This window comes from Amia ocellicauda, chromosome 14, assembly GCF_036373705.1.
Source record: "Amia ocellicauda isolate fAmiCal2 chromosome 14, fAmiCal2.hap1, whole genome shotgun sequence".
In the NCBI taxonomy this organism is placed as follows: domain Eukaryota; kingdom Metazoa; phylum Chordata; class Actinopteri; order Amiiformes; family Amiidae; genus Amia; species Amia ocellicauda.
The window spans coordinates 12862903-12882840 of NC_089863.1; the positions used below are offsets into that span (position 1 = coordinate 12862903).

Genomic DNA, 19938 nt, shown 5'->3' on the forward strand with positions numbered 1-19938 from the left:
AACCCTACTATCTACTCAGGATGTTGGGGTATATTGTCAAAAGTGTAGAATTGAGAACAAGGGCAGTGATGTTCAGACTGTACAATGCACTAGTTAGAGCTCATCTGGATACTGTGTGCAGTTCTGGGCTCCACACTTCAAGAAAGATATCGCTGCTCTAGAGGCAGTTCAGAGGAGAGCAACCAGACTTATTCCAGGTCTGAAGGGAAAGTCCTACTGAGAGACTGAGGGAACTGAACCTTTTCACCCTGGAACAGAGGTGAGTACGTGGGGACTTGATTAATGTATTTAAAAATCATGTGCATATGCATATGTGTGTGTGTCCGTTTGTGTGATTGGGGTGGGGTGGTTTATGGTGTACGTGCACATGTGTCAGGTGCATGTGTGTGCTTGTTACTTTAGTTATGTTAGCTCCGGGGTGAAGGGTTAGCCTCGTGTGAGAACACAGAGGGTGGCATAATTGGGGGAGGCAGTCACAGCACCAGAGGGGTTAAATAGTCAGTTCAAGTTTAGTTCCAGCTGAGATACAGTTCAGTGCAGAGTGCAGAGCAGTGAGTGAGAGAGGGTTGCGCACTTAAACGTTCCTGTTTTTTAAACCCTGCATCCTCTCCATCATTTGCTGCTTTACGAAGAACCATGTAAGAGAATTTGGGATTGCTTGGTTTTTCAGTCAATCTAAATAAATACTCAAGTCAATTGGTTTCTCTTTTAAGATTCTTTTTGCGGTCAAGTCACAGATGTGCAATAATCATTTATTTTGACAAAAATAGGAAACTAATATCATTAAATTATATTACTGAAAATAAGTAATATTAAGCTTCTGCTGGATTACAGTAAGAAACAGATAATACCCATTTTCTTCTTTCCCCTCACAGTACAGCTTATAGGCCAGTCTGGTCAGGCAGGAAGCGGTGTGTCTCTCTCTCTCTCTCCTCTCCAGCTCAGTCTTGTCTCTCGTCGCAGGATGAAGAAGTTAAGAGCACTCAAATTCTCTTTGTTTTCCCTTTTATAAGGTTTCTTTCCAACCAATAGCATTTTGCCACCACCATGACTTGGGTGTCTTATGCTAAAGTAATCTAGAAGTAGGGGGTCACTGAATTTGGCTAGGACACAATCATAGGACAGGTCCCTTTTGGTCTCTGGTCATAAAGATAGGGTTACCAGGGCTACCAGGGGCTACCAGATGAAAGGGAGGAGGTCCGTTTCCTCTACCAAACCAGATGGTATAGAATTTCCAATAGAAAAATAAATTCTAACAAATAATATCTTACAACCCCAAGTTGTTACATTATGTTCTTATTTACCTTGCCTTTGGACACCATTAGGTGCTGTTGTTTTCAATATTATCTTTGCATTTCATTCTTTTACCATGAAGTTTACCATTGGCAAACATATTACATTTTATTAACTAGCCAGTAAGACACTAAATTAATTGCACAGCTAGAAATTCTTTTAACATGCGGTGGGAACACAACTATATATATATATATATATATATATATATATATATATATATATATATATATATACATATATATATACACAATCACCTAAAGGATTATTAGGAACACCTGTTCAATTTCTCATTAATGCAATTATCTAACCAACCAATCACATGGCAGTTGCTTCAATGCATTTAGGGGTGTGGTCCTGGTCAAGACAATCTCCTGAACTCCAAACTGAATGTCTGAATGGGAAAGAAAGGTGATTTAAGCAATTTTGAGCGTGGCATGGTTGTTGGTGCCAGACGGGCCGGTCTGAGTATTTCACAATCTGCTCAGTTACTGGGATTTTCACACACAACCATTTCTAGGGTTTACAAAGAATGGTGTGAAAAGGGAAAAACATCCAGTATGCGGCAGTCCTGTGGGCGAAAATGCCTTGTTGATGCTAGAGGTCAGAGGAGAATGGGCCGACTGATTCAAGCCGATAGAAGAGCAACTTTGACTGAAATAACCACTCGTTACAACCGAGGTATGCAGCAAAGCATTTGTGAAGCCACAACACGTACAACCTTGAGGCGGATGGGCTACAACAGCAGAAGACCCCACCGGGTACCACTCATCTCCACTACAAATAGGAAAAAGAGGCTACAATTTGCACAAGCTCACCAAAATTGGACAGTTGAAGACAGGAAAAATGTTGCCTGGTCTGATGAGTCTCGATTTCTGTTGAGACATTCAGATGGTAGTCAGAATTTGGCGTAAACAGAATGAGAACATGGATCCATCATGCCTTGTTACCACTGTGCAGGCTGGTGGTGGTGGTGTAATGGGGTGGGGGATGTTTTCTTGGCACACTTTAGGCCCCTTAGTGCCAATTGGGCATCGTTTAAATGCCACAGCCTACCTGAGCATTGTTCCTGACCATGTCCATCCCTTTATGACCACCATGTACCCATCCTCTGATGGCTACTTCCAGCAGGATAATGCACCATGTCACAAAGGTCGAATCATTTCAAATTGGTTTCTTGAACATGACCATGAGTTCACTGTACTAAAATGGCCACCACAGTCACCAGATCTCAACCCAATAGAGCATCTTTGGGATGTGGTGGAACGGGAGCTTCGTGCCCTGGATGTGCATCCCACAAATCTCCATCAACTGCAAGATGCTATCCTATCAATATGGGCCAACATTTCTAAAGAATGCTTTCAGCACCTTGTTGAATCAATGCCACGTAGAATTAAGGCAGTTCTGAAGGCGAAAGGGGGTCAAACACAGTATTAGTATGGTGTTCCTAATAATCATTTAGGTGAGTGATAAATATATATATATATATATATATATATATATATTACATTCACAAAATGACATAGATTAAGTCAGTCCTCTTCTGTAGCAACACAAGATTCATAACTTCCAGATGGTTACTCCAAAATTAGGCAAAATACATCAAACTACTGAACATGTAGATTGCTTTAGGACACACATAGAGCATTGAAGGGGAAAAAACAGAGAACACTGCATTACTTTTTTTTTAGACATATTTATGTTAGCCAGTTCACATTAAATCAATTTCACCAAATACTCCCCAGTCAAAACTGGAAATTATTTTAGAGATGTGCAAGAAAATGTGTATATTGGGCAGAAACCCTTGCAATCCCATCTTGTTCCCAGTGTTCCCCTCAGACAAAGCTTATGATATGTCCCAGAAAAAAACAATACATATCCTGTGCTAAAATCTCCTGTTTTTATTATGGCAGTAGAGTGCCACTGGATTATTGTTATTGTTTTTATTCATCTCAATCCTGAAACAGAATTAATCTTTACCAGAAAGGCTCCATGGGCTTCATAAATTAATAGGGCACAGTATCTTAACACAGTAAAATATTCATGTTTCTGTCTGAAGAAAAATCATCCTGGGTGATGTTCAGTTGACATCTTGGTACTGTGAGAAACCCTCCTTACAATCAAACTTCACTGTGTCGTACAATGTCTGACTGGGGGGTCCATGCTGAGGGAAGCAATGGATCAAAGTATCAGTATTACAAGGACATTTGCAAGGAAAATATAAACTTTATTTTATACTTTATACAGTAAGTTTCTGTTGACATACCAGGGCAAACTGCCTAGGAAAGGAGTAAGTTTGAAGAGACAAGTGGATTTAGTTCTGTCACAGTTTACTATGGCACAGAAGATTCACGTCTTTATAAAGGTATGGTTAATATGTATACTTACCTTTGGAACAGCAACAGTTCTGTAAATGGTCTGTGGTTGCTCACTTGAGAGAGTGTTAGATGTTATGATGGCTTTATTATGCTTTGTTATTTAGAAAGATGTATTGTTTTAATTATTGTGTACTGTATGAATACAACCTTGTGGGCCACATTCATAACATACTTAAAGCCTCATTACGTCCCATGCTGTTACATTCTAAAGAAGAACATACAATAATAGCTAATTTAAAAAGCTATCTGAGCTGAGTTTTTGTGTTTTGTTTGTTTTTATTCTGATTAAGCATTTATTAACATGTAATATACTTTAGTTTATAGTAGCATTTGTTGCAGCTCTCAAACGACACAAAGATAGAAGACATTAAAATCAGAATTTAATCATACCTAGTTGTAATATAAAGCATTATATTCTAAAGTAACACAAACATAAAGCAGTCTTAAGTTTAATAAATACGGTTAGCTAAATGTATACGTATTTATCAGTTAGCCTGTTAGCTGAGTTTGGCTGTTCCTCACCCAGTTTTATTCCTCCTACACAGCAGTTTTTGTTTCAGTTAATGATTATGTTTCAACCTACATGTTGAATTGATGATCATTAGCACCTGTTTGGTATAATTGTTTAATCAGACACCTGACTATATGCCAACAAAATCCCTGACTTTGTGCAAGTGTACCTAGAATTGATGCTGTTTTGAAGGCAAAGGGTGATCACACCAAGTATGGATTTGATGTAGATGTTTCTACTGTTCACTCACTTTGCATTTAATTGAAAATATAATCTATTAACATGTCTATTTTTGAAAGCATTTTTAATTTACAGTATTTTTTCACACCTACATAAAACTTTTACAACCCTGCTGCCTTATCCTCTCTGTTTGTCCTGTCCCACTCCCCTCATATTACCAGGCGGGGAGGAGGAAGAAGGCTCCTACTCTCCCCTTCTCTCCTCTTCACTGTCCCCCCTCTCTCTCCTATATCATGACCCACAGCTTTGAATTCCTTGCTGTGTAAATCACCTCTCCCTCTCACCTCTTCCTTCTAGTTCTCTACCGTCCACTTGGTCCACTCACCTCCTTCCAGGATGAACTTGACTTTCTTCTCTCCTCCCTCCCCTCGCTGTCCTCACCTACCATCCTCCTGGGAGTCTTCAACATTCACCTCTCAACCCTTCCCACTGTACTGGACTTCTTCCTCTCCTTCACTCCTTAAACTTCTCTCTCTCCCAGTCTCCCCCCAATCACAGGGCTGGCCACCAGCTAGATCTCATCTTCTCTAGAGGCTGCTCCCCTTCAACACTCTCCGTGACACCCATGGACATCTCGGACCACCACTTCATCTCCTTCTCCCTTTCCCTCCCCTCCCCACTCCACCCACTCCCTCTGTCACCTTCCACCATAATCTCTGCTCTGTGTCCCCCCCCTCATCTCTCACTGCTGAAGATTTTGCATCCTGCTTTTCCTCCAAGACTGCAGACATCCGCAGGCTCTTCAAAACTCCACCCTCATCTCCCATCACACCCAAACCTCCCAACGATCAAGCATCCTTTTCTTCATTCTCACCTCTCTGATGCTGAAGTTTCCACTCTCCTCCTACGTCACAAACCTACATGTGCCCTGGACCCTCTCCCTTCTTGCCTCCTCCAAGCAACCACTCCTGATCTACTACTGTTCATCTCCTCCCTCCTCAACTCCTCACTCCTCTCTGGCTGTTTCCCCTCTGCATTTAAACAAGCTGCTGTCATCCCACTGCTCAAGAAACCAACCCTTGATGCCACCTCTCCTCAGAACTACCACCCTGTCTCCCTACTCCCCTTCCTCTCAAAGACTCTCGAGCGGGCAGTCCACCGTCAGCTATCTGACTTTCTGTCCCAACACTCACTCCTTGATCCTCTGCAATCCGGCTTCCGCACAGCTCACTCCACTGAAACGGCTCTCCTGGCTGTCACTGACTCCCTCAGCCGCGCTCGGGCAGCCTCCCTCTCCTCAGTCCTCATCCTTCTTGACCTCTCTGCAGCATTTGACACCATCGATCACTCCATCCTCCTCTCCTGCCTCTCTGACCTTGGAATCTCTGGGATTGCTCTCACCTGGTTTTCCTCCCACTTCAACGACCGGTAATACCAAGTGACATGGCGAGGTTCCTCATCCACCCCCCAACCCCAAGGCTCCATCCTGGGCCCCCTCCTGTTCATCACATCCCATGGCTTCTCCTACCACTTCTACACTGATGATGCCCAGATCTTTTCCCTCGTCTGACCCTGTCATACCCTCTCGCATCTCTTCCTGCTTGTCTGCTATCTCCGCCTGGATGCATTCGCACCACCTCAAGCTCAACCTCTCCAAATCAGATCTCCTGTTCTTCCCCCACTCTTCCTCACCTTCTAATGATCTCTCCATCTCAATCCCGTTGGAATCCATCACACTCTCTCCCTCTTCTTCTGCTAAAAATCTAGGAGTCACCCTCGATCCTGCGCTCTCCTACACCCAGCACATCACCACGCTGACGCGCACCTGCACATTCTTCCTGAGCAACATACGCCGGATCCATCCCTTCCTCACCGACTACTCGACTCAGCTACTCGTCCAGTCTCTGGTCCTCTCCCGCCTGGATACTGCAACTCCCTCCTGGCCGGCCTGCCTGCATCCACTACCCGGCCACTCCAGCACATCCAGAACTCTGCGGCTCGTCCGATATTCTCTCTGCCACGATTCGCACATGCTACTCCACTGCTCTGTTCCCTCCACTGGCTCCCGATAGCGGCACGCATTCAGTTCAAGACTTTGACCCTCACCTACCGCTGTCTCGACCACACTGCACCAAGCTACCTTCAGTCACTCATCTCTCCATACATCCCCTCCAGACCACTGCGCTCCTCCAGTGCCAGAAGACTAACTCTGCCTCCTCTCCACTCTCCTTCCTCCAGAGCCGCTCCTTCTCATCCCTGGACCCTAAATGGTGGAACGACCTGCCCACCGAAGTCAAAACAGCTGAGTCCTTGATCTCCTTCCAGCACTTACTCAAGACACATGTTTTCAGACAGTTCTTATAATTTTAGTCCTTTTAATCCACACTAGATAGCACTTCACAGTTTTTATTATGCTTCTCGCGTTCTTGATTGTTTTCCTCCTTGCTCCCTTTCCCGTAGCCCTTGACTGTGACCCTACATCTTGACAGCTTTTACCATCCAGGATGTAGGACCTCACTTACTGTACTTGCCTGTGTAAATTGAAAGTTGTAAAATGTATTATATTTTGAATTGCTATGTTTCATGTAAATTGAATTTGTAATGATTGATGCCTTTACTGAACTGTATTTTTGCACTTTGTTTTGCACTTATGTTGAAAGTTGCCCTGGATAAGGGTGTCTGCCAAGAAATAAAAACAATAATAAATAAAAAAAAAAATATATATATATATACATAGATTGATAAGATAGATATACTCACTTTTCTCTCCTTCACAACATCATAACACGTGGTAAGTTCACGTGGTAAGTTATATACATCAGAGGATGACTGTAAAAATAGAAAAAGAATATTAAACAGTATTAAAGATTAACTTATTGAGCAGAGGAGGCAAAAGTAGAAGTAAATGATCACCTTATCACATTAATCATTACTATTCTGGATGGTCAGTAAGGATATTGTAAGACATTGAAAGTAGCATGCCAATATTGTTTCAACAGAAATACTGTAAAGCAATTCTGTTGTCAGTTTTGTATTCTGAAAGGGTCTTTTTCTGACCTTATTTCTTCTATGATGTATGTTATCAATTTCAGCATAAAGAGTTTGAGCTGGATCTTCTACTTCTATAAAGAAAAGCAAAAACACATAAATAATGACAATGATAATAATAATAATAATAATAATAATAATAATAATAATAATTAATAATAATAATACATAAATTATAATATAATTATGTGGATTATAAATATATTTAAGAAATCTGTTGTGTCCTTGAATAGAAAATTAAATTGAAAAAAATCAAAATCATCTAAAATCTAGTGAACCTTTATCAGAATATTTTTTTAGTATAGAAGGGATCTTTTACATTTGGCTTACATACCTTTTTTGCTATTTTTACAGCAGCAATGAACCAGTGTGATGAGTAACAAAACCAAAAAGAGGAATCCACCAGCTGCAGCAGCAGCAGCAATGTAGATTGTTTCAATTTTATGATTTGGATCTGTATTAATAAACACACAAACATATTTAGCTGATGTTGTAGTATTATGTTGTAAATGTTTTAGTCTGAAAATATACTTAGTTTAATACATACTATATTTGCTTACCCTGTGTGTAGCACTCATTACCCTCAATGGTATCAGACTGATTGCTGACAGGATTGGAGGCGACACAGGTGTAGGAATAATCATCATCTGTAGGTTTAACAGTCGACTGCAGAACCGATTGCTTTGTTTCTTCTGGATTCTTGTTCTTGCCTTTCAGCCAAATTAGATCAACCTGGCTGCCGCCCGTCACAGTGCAGTTTAAAGTCAAGTGGCAGGTTTTGTTGTCTGTCCCGTAGCTCCGCTGTGATTGTATTTGCACCGATCTGATCCTCTCTGTTAAAGAAAACTATTATGATTAAACAAAGTAGAAAAAAAATATCTTCACTACCCAGTACCTACAATTACTGTACCGTGTACCATAGGCACTGAGTTTTGAAATTCCCTGGGGTTAGCGGCTGAGTTACTAAGCCAAAACCCCTTCGCTTAGATTTCTACACAATGCTGAGCATGCGCATTTTTAAACTCGAAATTCGTATGAGCAAACTTAATTTCCCAGCGGCCCCTGCGCATTGACCTTGAAACACCGGGAATACATTGTAATACTGGAAGGAGATTTATAATAATTGTCTGTTAAACTTATGTCTGCACAGCGAAATAGAAGACACGCACGTTTCCCATCGGGACTTTTATTTTCGTACTTTTGTACTTTTGTGTGAAAAGTCCTTTCCCGAAATCTTTAATCCTGTGTTCCTTAATAACATATCGAACACTTATGTACATTTACAGCGGCTCACTGATGATGCATTTAATTAATAAGTAATTCATATTTAAATGAATAAAGATTCAATACTAAAACAGTCTGTCAAAATACTGTTAAACGCTGTACTATTCTATGCAGTGATATGTGGATATATTTATTTGTACATAACTAAAAACAAAAACAAGCATTATGTTGCATAATACAGCATCAGAATTTATAGAAATGTGGCCAGTGTGAAATAACCTTTATTAAATTAACGATAGTGATACATTTAAATCGAGAAAATAATTTGGATGATTTGAATTTAACACGTTCACACCATTAGTTACATGTATTACAAACAATAAGATGTTCTATGTAATTGCATGTATTACTGTACTTTATTAATGAAAAGGAAGGGGTGGGGGTGTTTTATTTTAAGATGTACAATCCATTATTAGTATAGCTACAGAATGGCATGTGGAACGTATCGGTAGATTCTGTGATGTAATAATAATATTAAAGGTTACATTGTACAATCATATTTGACAAAACCTCAACAAATATGACTCTTTTACAAATCATACACATCACATATAACTTTACATTTTAAATTAAGAGTATAAAAACAAATCCGTTAAATAAATAATCTAATATCAACGTGTATTCATTTTACAAATACTAATTGTATAATATCTTATTTAATAATCAGCATCCATCATACCGCTGGTAATTAATTATTCTACTTAACGTAAGCGCATTTTCCTTCCATTAATCTAATGTGTTCCCGCAGTTTTCGAGATCAATGCGCAGTGGCCGCTGGGAAATGAAGTTTGCTCATGAGTTTTCGAGTTTAAAAATGCGCATGCTCAGCACTGCGTAGAAATCTCAGAGACTGAACTGGAAAGGGGGTGGGAAGTTTTGTGAGGCGGGAACTTATTATTGTATTGTATCCCAAATGGCACACCCGCTCTGCACCCTCTACAAGGGTACACTGTGCGTGACGTAGTGCTGACGTCACTGAGTGTGCACTTGAGTGAGGTGGAGGTGAAGCTAAAAGCGCTCACTTCAGCGCCAGCGTTTGCCTTTGTCTGAAAAAGTACGTACGCAGTCTTTTCTTGTATTTGTATTTAGTTAAAATAGTAATAATAATAATAATAATAATAATAATAATAATAATTTTGAAATACACTGTTAATATCACCGCCTAGTTTTATAGCATACTACTTCAGTAATTAATTAAATGATAGTTTCCAAAACATTTTTTGGTTTAACTTTCTAATCGTATATTTAAATCATGATTATATAATCATTTTATTTGATCAATCTACGTATTATTTCCTTGATAATTGAACAATTATGCCCAGCTAACGTGTATACGCACCGCCGCTGCTGTCTTCCCAGCTGACGCGTTTCCGCCTTTACCGCACAGACTTCTGGGACTCAGCGCGCTTGTGTTCACTGCGCTGAAGGGGCGCTGAAGCGCAAGCGGCGCCATTAGGCTCCTTCAGTCGCTGCCGCTCCGCAAGGGCATGGACGAGGGAACAAGTTGTTAGAAATGGCGGAGGTTGAAGATAATATAGTCGCAGCAATTCTGAGTGTTATTGGTGAACCAATAGGTTGGTGTATGTAATGCTGACTGTTGTCAGACATATGTCAGATGTTACCAATAAACCATGCAAAAGATACGATCTCTATACAGGCAAACGTGTTACCCCTCACACTGGGTTCGTTTGCTTTTAAACGATGTATCTTATCAGTCAGCGCTGCTGTTCACTCGCCTTCTGTACAAACTGCCCAGTTATTTTGACCAGCAAAGCGATTCATTTTCATAATCGTACGACAACAGTGTGAATGGTAGGTAGTTTGTTTAAAAGGATTTAATTTGATTGTAATGCAGTACCCAACACACAATGTTGCTACAACGTCTATATCTATATCTACCAAAAGTTTGGATGTGCAGATCTGCGATTGATTGATTGCTCAAAACAACTTATTTTATCTTTAATTTTATAAAGTTTGACATTACCCAGCTAACACACAACGTTGCACATCACAATAGATATACACACAAAGTAATGGCTTGCTTTTTCTCGTTTATTTGAGTTGATTTAACTTTTCTGCAATGTGTCAAGACGCTCTCGTTACTCGACCATGAACCGAGTCGCATACTAATTCACTGGCTCAAATGCTCTGTGCTCGCTGGGTCCAGTGACCACAACGCAAAAACACAACCACACAACTAATGAACTGTTGCGCAAAAACGCACCTGAATTGACGTATCGTTTGCCTTTGCCGCCTGAGTAGTGCTTGGTAGTGAGTACGAACCAATAGCCTAGTAAACATAATGGAGTAAATTGGCAAAATGGGGAAATAATTGCACTTGTACAAACACGTCCAGAGTGTGGGTCCGTGTCTCCTCTCCCGAATACACGGGCATGTGTAGCGTCCCGTCCCTGTCTATAGCGCTCTTGCCGGCAAACTGTTTTCTGTGAGAATGGGCAAGACGTTCTCTTCATGATATTTTAATAAAGTCTCTATTGCAGACTGCACTTGTGTCAGATTTTATGTATGTATGTATGTATGTATATATTTTTCATATGCTGGGACAACAGCCATCAACACTTTTTAGGGGGCTGCAATCAGAACCCCAGATGGGTTTCATTTGGCCCGTGGGCTGCAAGCTGCCCACCACTGGTGTAGCACATATGGATGAGTACCATGAAGTACCTATTGAGTGTTTATATTTTATTTATTAAATTGTACAGGCTATCAATTAATTAAATCACTGAAGACTGGGCTGCCACAAACTCTATGGAACTGAAACACTGCAGGTCAAGGAGACGTGTTTGGGAATAACATTCCTCTCTGTAGGGGTTTAAACTTATTATGTGTAACTGGTTTACATTGGTTACTGGTAAACAATAGTTTATTACCATACACATGAAGAGTAACATTTTTTCCAGGAAACTGCTCTGATGATCCACCTCCACTGAACATGTAATTTCCTCTGTCTTCAGCTTTCAGAGAACTGATGGTCAGAGACCCGTCTTCTGTGCTCAAAGAAACTCTACCTCTGGATAAATTAGTCTCTACTGTCTTATTATTTATGAATTGGATGACAGTCTTCCCATCCCTTTCCCATTGCACCAGGTCTGGACTGACTGAGCTGTACTGTCTCTCGTCGAGCCCTGAAGGCAGGACAACCGACTCTCCCAGGATTCCATTGACCAGCACTGGAGGGGAGCCTCTGATTGGACCCTGAAGAGCTGGAAACACAATAACTCAAATTATAAACCTAATAGATTATTTAATTAATTCAGCTATTGAGAAGTGTAACACACTTCTTGTAGCATGTTTTAAAAATGCATTTTGATGTTTTAATATAGCTAATATACACTCACCTAAAGGATTATTAGGAACACCATACTAATACTGTGTTTGACCCCCTTTCGCCTTCAGAACGGCCTTAATTCTACGTGGCATTGATTCAACAAGGTGCTGAAAGCATTCTTTAAAAATGTTGGCCCATATTGATAGGATAGCATCTTGCAGTTGATGGAGATTTGTGGGATGCACATCCAGGGCACGAAGCTCCCGTTCCACCACATCCCAAAGATGCTCTATTGGGTTGAGATCTGGTGACTGTGGTGGCCATTTTAGTACAGTGAACTCATGGTCATGTTCAAGAAACCAATTTGAAATAATTCGACCTTTGTGACATGGTGCATTATCCTGCTGGAAGTAGCCATCAGAGGATGGGTACATGGTGGTCATAAAGGGATGGACATGGTCAGAAACAATGCTCAGGTAGGCCGTGGCATTTAAACGATGCCCAATTGGCACTAAGGGGCCTAAAGTGTGGCAAGAAAACATCCCCCACACCATTACACCACCACCACCAGCCTGCACAGTGGTAACAAGGCATGATGGATCCATGTTCTCATTCTGTTTACGCCAAATTCTGACTCTACCATCTGAATGTCTCAACACAAATCGAGACTTATCAGACCAGGCAACATTTTTCCAGTCTTCAACTGTCCAATTTTGGTGAGCTTGTGCAAATTGTAGCCTCTTTTTCCTATTTGTAGTGGAGATGAGTGGTACCCGGTGGGGTCTTCTGCTGTTGTAGCCCATCCGCCTCAAGGTTGTACGTGTTGTGGCTTCACAAATGCTTTGCTGCATACCTCGGTTGTAACGAGTGGTTATTTCAGTCAAAGTTGCTCTTCTATCAGCTTGAATCAGTCGGCCCATTCTCCTCTGACCTCTAGCATCAACAAGGCATTTTCGCCCACAGGACTGCCGCATACTGGATGTTTTTCCCTTTTCACACCATTCTTTGTAAACCCTAGAAATGGTTGTGCGTGAAAATCCCAGTAACTGAGCAGATTGTGAAATACTCAGACCGGCCCGTCTGGCACCAACAACCATGCCACGCTCAAAATTGCTTAAATCACCTTTCTTTCCCATTCAGACATTCAGTTTGGAGTTCAGGAGATTGTCTTGACCAGGACCACACCCCTAAATGCATTGAAGCAACTGCCATGTGATTGGTTGATTAGATAATTGCATTAATGAGAAATTGAACAGGTGTTCCTAATAATCCTTTAGGTGAGTGTATATATATATATATAATTTGTCTCTTGCAGGTGTTGCACATTTTATTAGCTTTCCTTTTTATTTAAAATTGATTTGCTATGGTCACCATTTATATTGGTTTTGTGTTTTGTAAAGAGGTCAAACTACTGGGAGAAACTGTAAATAAGACAATAAGAAAAATAAAAATCTGCAAGTTATGACTGCACTATGTTGGTTAAGAATTGGAAATGCATTATTGTATGCATTATGGTACTGATATGTTTTTTTTTTTAGTGGTACAAATCTGCATAATACTCTGCCCCCCCTCCATGAAAATAAAAATGAAATACAAACTATTCAAAATATTAAAATAGGCCTTACCCCCTTAGCCATTATACAGACTGGGTTTCCATATTAACAATAATTTAAAACACCAGCAGTACACATACAGGCCTGGAAAACATATATACATTTGCAAGACATTATAGTAGGCCTACAGTGCAAATGTTTTCAATAATAATAATATAGTTCACTGGCCACTGTTCACTGTTTCATTCATATTAGAGGCCAGGGTGTTTGTGTTTATATATAAGACACCAAACAGACTTGACTGGTGAAAACAGCATGTCTCATGAACTTTACATAAACCATGTTTTTTTTAAACTTTTCTCAGCACATGCAACTCACTTTCCTATTGGAACCAAAGAGGATTACTAAAATAACTATCTATATATTAAAATAATGAGAAACATGTACCAGATAGAATAGGAGTACTTAGAATATACATTTGGAGATGAGAAATGGAGACAAACAGTTGAAAAGCTGAACAGAATTTTCTCAGAATAAACCAAATCACACAACATTTTTGTTTACCATTATAGTTTACAGAACTGCATAATTAAAATAAGAAATTCGATCATATAAATGTATTAATTTAAAGTAGTGTTTTACTGTATCGATATCTGTTGTATCACTAATTAACATAGTAAAACAGATTTTTTTTTTCATACTTCTACTACTACAAAAACTACTACTTCTAGCCAGCACTGTGGAGTACTGATTAGGTCTCTGGACTCATGACTGGAAGGTTGTGGGTTCAAATCCTAGGTGGGCAGTGCTGTTGTACCCTTGAGCAGGTGCTTCACTTAGATTGCTCCAGTAAAATTCCCAGCTATATAAATGGGTACAAATGTAAGTTGCCCTGGATAAGAGGATCAGCTAAATGACAAAAATAATAAGGTACTTATTTTAGACTATCCAATAATAAACCATGAATTCCTACATTTCCTATATCTGCTTTTTATGCATTTATTTGTGATGCACTTGTTTTAAACAAAACAACAACACACTCAAAACTGTGAAATTATACGACTGGTACAGCACTTTATCTTATTCCTCAACTTTACATGAATCACATATACAGGGAAACCCTGCAAATAATTAGGCATTTTAATATGCTCTTTTGCCATAGCCATAGGTTTAGGGGGACCATGATTGTACTTTTTCTGGTGATGCACAGCAGTTATCTTCTGGATCTATAGATACGAGGCGAGTGAGAATGCTTCTGAATCTAGGATCAGTACAAGCTTGTGTTTTTGCCTTATATAAATCAAACAATTGGAAAAAAGGATACAAGCCACTTACCATACAACAGCAGACACACCTGGAAAACAGGAGTGAAATAGTGGCCTTCCTGAATCCCAAACATTTTTGTGGATCACTGTAAATGTCAGGAACTCCGTTATCTATTTCTACTATTTTCAAGACAGATAAAAAAAGAAAAGAAAGAAAAGTAGAGTTGCTTCCTTTCTGGTTGGTTTTGTAAAACTCAATATTTTTTTGCTGACTGAGTCATGTACCACATGAGTTTGTAAGTTCCCTTTTTTGTATCAAGCTGCAGTTTATTTTAAATAGATTAGAATTATTATTTATATTGCTTCTAATCGATGATAGCCTCGACTTCCCTCATTTCCCGTGGGCTGACAAAGACAGAACCAGCAATGCAGCCATCTGCAGCTCATTTGTGCATCTGCGTCTCTCTGTTGAAGGTGGAAGCCTGTGGCTTGGGGTCTGCGCATGCTGGTCCGCTTGATCGTAAACCTAATCATTGCACTTCTCATTTGTGTGTGGGCTGCCACGTCTGCAGGCTCATACAAATGCACGCCCTGGAGCTTGTGTAGCAGGTGAACCTGATACACTACCTACAACAAATACAATGGTGACATTGATCTATTGTTATTCAATATGCTTTATGGCTACTTTATTAGTATTTTGAGGACTGCTGATCATCAATGACAGACATATTTGCTTTTATTAGCAGCAATGTCATCAAACATCCTTCAGTACCCATCAGCAGCTTTGACTGACAGCTGTCACTCATGCAATTGCTCCACCTGGAACCCTGAGTCAGTTTTGTGGGACAAATTCAAATTTGCCCAACAATGGTGCTGTGCCAATTTTACATCAGGAATTCCCAAGAGTAGGTGCAGGGGGCTACCATTACACTACAGCTGGCCATCACTGCATTGGTTTGTTAATTTTGTTCCATCGAGTCCCACACCATGCTAAGATGCTGTACAGCTTGGGACAGTGAAGACAGTTGATCTTTTCTTACAGGTAGAAACTGCAGTGGCTTATGTTATTGCAGTGTGCTTTCCATCTTGTTTTCTGGTTTCATTGACCCATTTTCTGCAGCGTTCACAGATCAAACAGTACATGGCCACATGTCTAGGGAAAGGTCTCAGACAGCCTATTGGAGTAAAGCATTCTCACTGTTTATATACTGTCTTTTCATGTGCTTGTTAGCTTCAGTTTGTAGTTGTTCAGCCTTTTCTTTGCAGGGTGATAGTACACCATTTCTGTTATGCAAAGGGCTGTGCATTTCCTTTCTGTGTGCAACTTCACTTTCACACATTCTGCCCAGTCCAGTGACCTTTTCGCAGCCTAATTCAACAATGCTGTGGAAAAAGGACAGGCTAAGTGGCAACAGAACATTGTCAGCAATGGACGGCAGATTCCAAAAATAGCAGGAGCTACAGTGGACAACTACAAACAAAACTATCTCAGTCTTGGTGTTCAGACACAGACAATGGAATTTTTTTGGGTTGTTTGTCATTTGTGTACCTGTTGTTGCACTGCTTTGGAAAGAAGAAGTACACCTGTTCATTTCTCGCTTGTTCTGCTCTGACTTCAAACACTTCTGCTCGGACTTCCTCTTTGAGGAATAAATACTTATGGTTTTACGAGGAAGTTGGTGATGTTCTATCAGTTAGACCTTCAAGGAAAAGACTTCCCCTTCTACTAAAATTTCTTAAGAATAGGGTGTCATAGATGCATACTGCCTAATAACAGGGAAGGAGGAATGTCAGGGAAATAATGACACCACAAAACTCCTATTCTCCCCTGGAGTTACTCGGAAAGAGAAGGTTGCAGGAACAGTGCTAGCCTGCCTATTAGAAGACGTAAACTATCACCTGAATTCCACCAATGCCAAAAAAACTCCCCAAAAACGCAGGCTTCCCTTTCTACTTATCAGGCACAGCGCATCATGAATAATCTGCCTTTACTGTGGACAGTTGAGATCTGACAGACTCAGAGCAAAACTAGATCCATCCCTTGCTGACTAGTTGCTTCAAAGGGAAATCAGATAACTTTGTCTGATATGACCTTGATCTTCAATCTTTGCGTTCGTATCAGCTGGTCGGATCTTTAGCAGCATGTTATTTTTAGTGGGTGTAAATAGTAAAGATGATCGAAGGCACTATGTTACCAAAGGAGTGGTCCACAGCTTTGTATTAATAGCACTGAGACTTCGCTTTTCTGACTGCACTTAGTCTAGTAATAGTGAGAAAGGCTAGGGATCCAAAAATAAATACAGATCTAGAACCAATAGCTAATAGGTCATTTAAGATTTTATGTTCTGAAATATTGTAGAGACATAAACAGGCTCTCAATCTAGGAGTTTTTCAGATTTAGGTGACAATGTTAAGGCATGTTGTTCATATTTGCTACTGTAAACCCCAACAAACAATATATAGTTTGTTGGGGTTTACATTCCCCCATCTCCCCCTAAATCTACACCTATGATTGTCCCATTAAATAGGTAAATAGCAAATATATATATATATATATATATATATATATATATATATATATATATATATATATAGTTTGTTGGGGTTTACAGTACAATAAAAACATAAAGTAATAGAAATGGTACAAGGGTCATTTCTTGGAGGGTTCGTTCGTTGAGGGTCAGCAAGGTTAACATGACGGGGCATTCCAAGATCTAAATTAAACCTGTAGCGGCTAACCTCACACCATTAACTTCTAATAATCAGTTTCTGTTTGAATGGATGCATGTTATGGAAACGATAAGCAGAGTGAGTGTGTGTATATATATATATCAACGGGGGGGAAGTATTGGCTGGTCCTTGCAGCGGCCTTCTGCAGCACGCAGGATGTGCAAAAATAATTGTGAGGACGAGGCATGGCATGTATGGCCAGGCAGCATTAAAAGGCCAGGAAGTATTGCTATTCTTCACTGCAGTTGTCAGTTGCCTATGTGCTGATTTTATTGGTGTGGTTACATGTGACATGGCATGATAGAGACATTTGCTTTATATATGTGTGTGTGTGTGTGTATCTACTGTATATCTATATATAGTATATGTATTTGTGGTTGTGTGTCTAACTCCTAATTATTAAATGTACTCACTAGCTGTCCTGGAGACAATATTGTCACTCTGCCACTATGCTTCTCCAAGGACAGGAATATTTAATTTATTTAATTGTATTTTGTATTTATTCAAACAAGCAATGTGAAGATGCATTTGCCCTCTCCTATTGATTGAATGGAGTTGGACTCTTACTTTTTTCAGCACTACAGTTAATGTTTGTTAACTGTTATCATTATTATTTTATTGATTATTATTATGATTACTATTTGGCCTTTGACATATTCCTCGGACAGCTGCTACAGCCAATACGGAACAGATGTAACATTGTGATAGGGATATGCCACCCTTCTCAGAAGGTTTTTACCACAAGCCTCCAGTAGGAAGGAAGGGAAAACAGAAGGGGAAACCATATGCTGCACAGAAGCCATTGATACCAAGAAATCCCTGTTCAGGGAAGGCCATGGTGACTTGTTCAAAGAGGAAGACAATTTTTTCCATTTTACACCACTCACAACATCATTATATATCATAGGACACTAAAAAACAGTCCAGTGCTTTTTATGTTTCAAAAAGGCAAGTGTACAACATTTATTTATTTAAACTGTGTGAAAACAACCAACTCTGACTTTGTTTCTCTCTGTAGAAACCCCGGCAGGGTGGGTTTGCACTGACAAGCATTTCCTTACCGAAGCTGCAACCCCACCCCCACTCTGTCTTTGCCATGGCCAGTGCATCGCTCATTTCTGAGAATTTACACAGACAGAAACAGTGCGTCTTTCACTAAAAAGGGAAATGACAGTACGCTTCTGAAGGCTTCAGGGTGGGTGCAGGGGAGTTGGATAGAATCCAATATATGTAGTTTAGCAATTTACTCTTTTTTTTCTTTGAACAATTTAGAAATAAAAATCCAACGCCATTTCCGGTTTTGCTAACCCTTGTACAAACTGTACAGTTGCGACACAAAGAAGCAATGTATTAAATAGTATTTTACTCCAAAATATCTATGACAGATTTCTTTCTAGCACAGGGACATTACTTAATATAAAGGAGTGGCTTGTAAAAAGTGTAATGAACAGTTATCAACAGTGCATGTGCATCATCTCAGCAGCAGTTTTAAAATGTAAAACTGAATTTAACTCCAGGACATGTGCATGCTATAAGGTTGCTTTCAAACGCTTTAATTTGTTTCATGTAGACATGAGACACTTAAACCACAGACTGACCAGACCAAAGTATATAGTTATCTAAATATCGTTCGAGGTGGAAAATGTAGATGAATTTAGCAAACCGATTAGTGGTTGACACCAGTAGAAATGCATTTTCTACATTATAGAAGATGCTTGCAATTCATGGATGTATTTAAGCATTTATGCAGAAACAATATATGTTTATTGCTGATTTCTTTCTAAGGCACGTCATTAAATTGATACATTTACAGGGATGACTTCAAAGATGTTTTTCTCTTCTATTTTGCTACCGAGTCAACCTAAAAATATATAATTCAGATAAGGAAAAGATAAGTATATCTTGTAAAGTTAAAGTTTATTTAGAGACAGTGGATGTGGTGATTTTTTTATCTTAAAGAAAAGAAAAAACAACAACTTTGCAAGCTATGTTGTAAATGTTGATGAGCAAAAGAAAATAAATGAGGATGATTTGAACGTCTTCAGCACTTAATGCAATAGCGTTTAGTTAATGCAGTTTATCAACACAATATCATGCAGGGTTTGCATAAGATTAAAACCTCAAGAGACAATTACTCTATAAGGACTGAGTTTGGCAATCCCGTTTTTGCAAATTTTGTTGAAACATGTTTTATGAAAATCAATCCAGTCATGAATAATGAAGAATGTATAACCCCAGAACACACAGTAAGAATACACTTACAAATAAGTAGCTACATAAACCTCAATAATATTCTGCAGATACACAACAAAAAAGTAAAAACCCAGTATAATGAATCAAGGACAAATTAAATCTACAAGGCATGCATGAGAGAGAGAGTAGGATATCCTCGTGTAAATATTGTCTT

General features: G+C 39.6%; 1 protein-coding gene across 2 annotated transcripts; it reads right to left on the reverse strand.

Annotated features, from left to right (window-relative positions):
• Positions 1 to 731: 731 nt before the first annotated feature.
• On the reverse strand, positions 732 to 15310 carry LOC136768747 (CD48 antigen). Of its 2 annotated transcripts, XM_066723105.1 has the most exons (7): positions 14872 to 15310; positions 11586 to 11918; positions 7971 to 8243; positions 7745 to 7864; positions 7420 to 7484; positions 7123 to 7191; positions 732 to 3457 (listed from the first exon to the last, which is right to left on the reverse strand). In XM_066723105.1, the coding sequence occupies exons 1-7, from the start codon at positions 14933 to 14935 to the stop codon at positions 3374 to 3376; spliced, it is 1008 nt and encodes a 335-aa protein (XP_066579202.1). In that variant the 5' UTR covers positions 14936 to 15310; the 3' UTR covers positions 732 to 3373. The 2 variants fall into 2 exon arrangements, with proteins under 2 accessions (XP_066579202.1, XP_066579203.1); XM_066723106.1 differs by lacking the exon at positions 11586 to 11918.
• Between the last annotated feature and the right edge of the window lie 4628 nt (positions 15311 to 19938).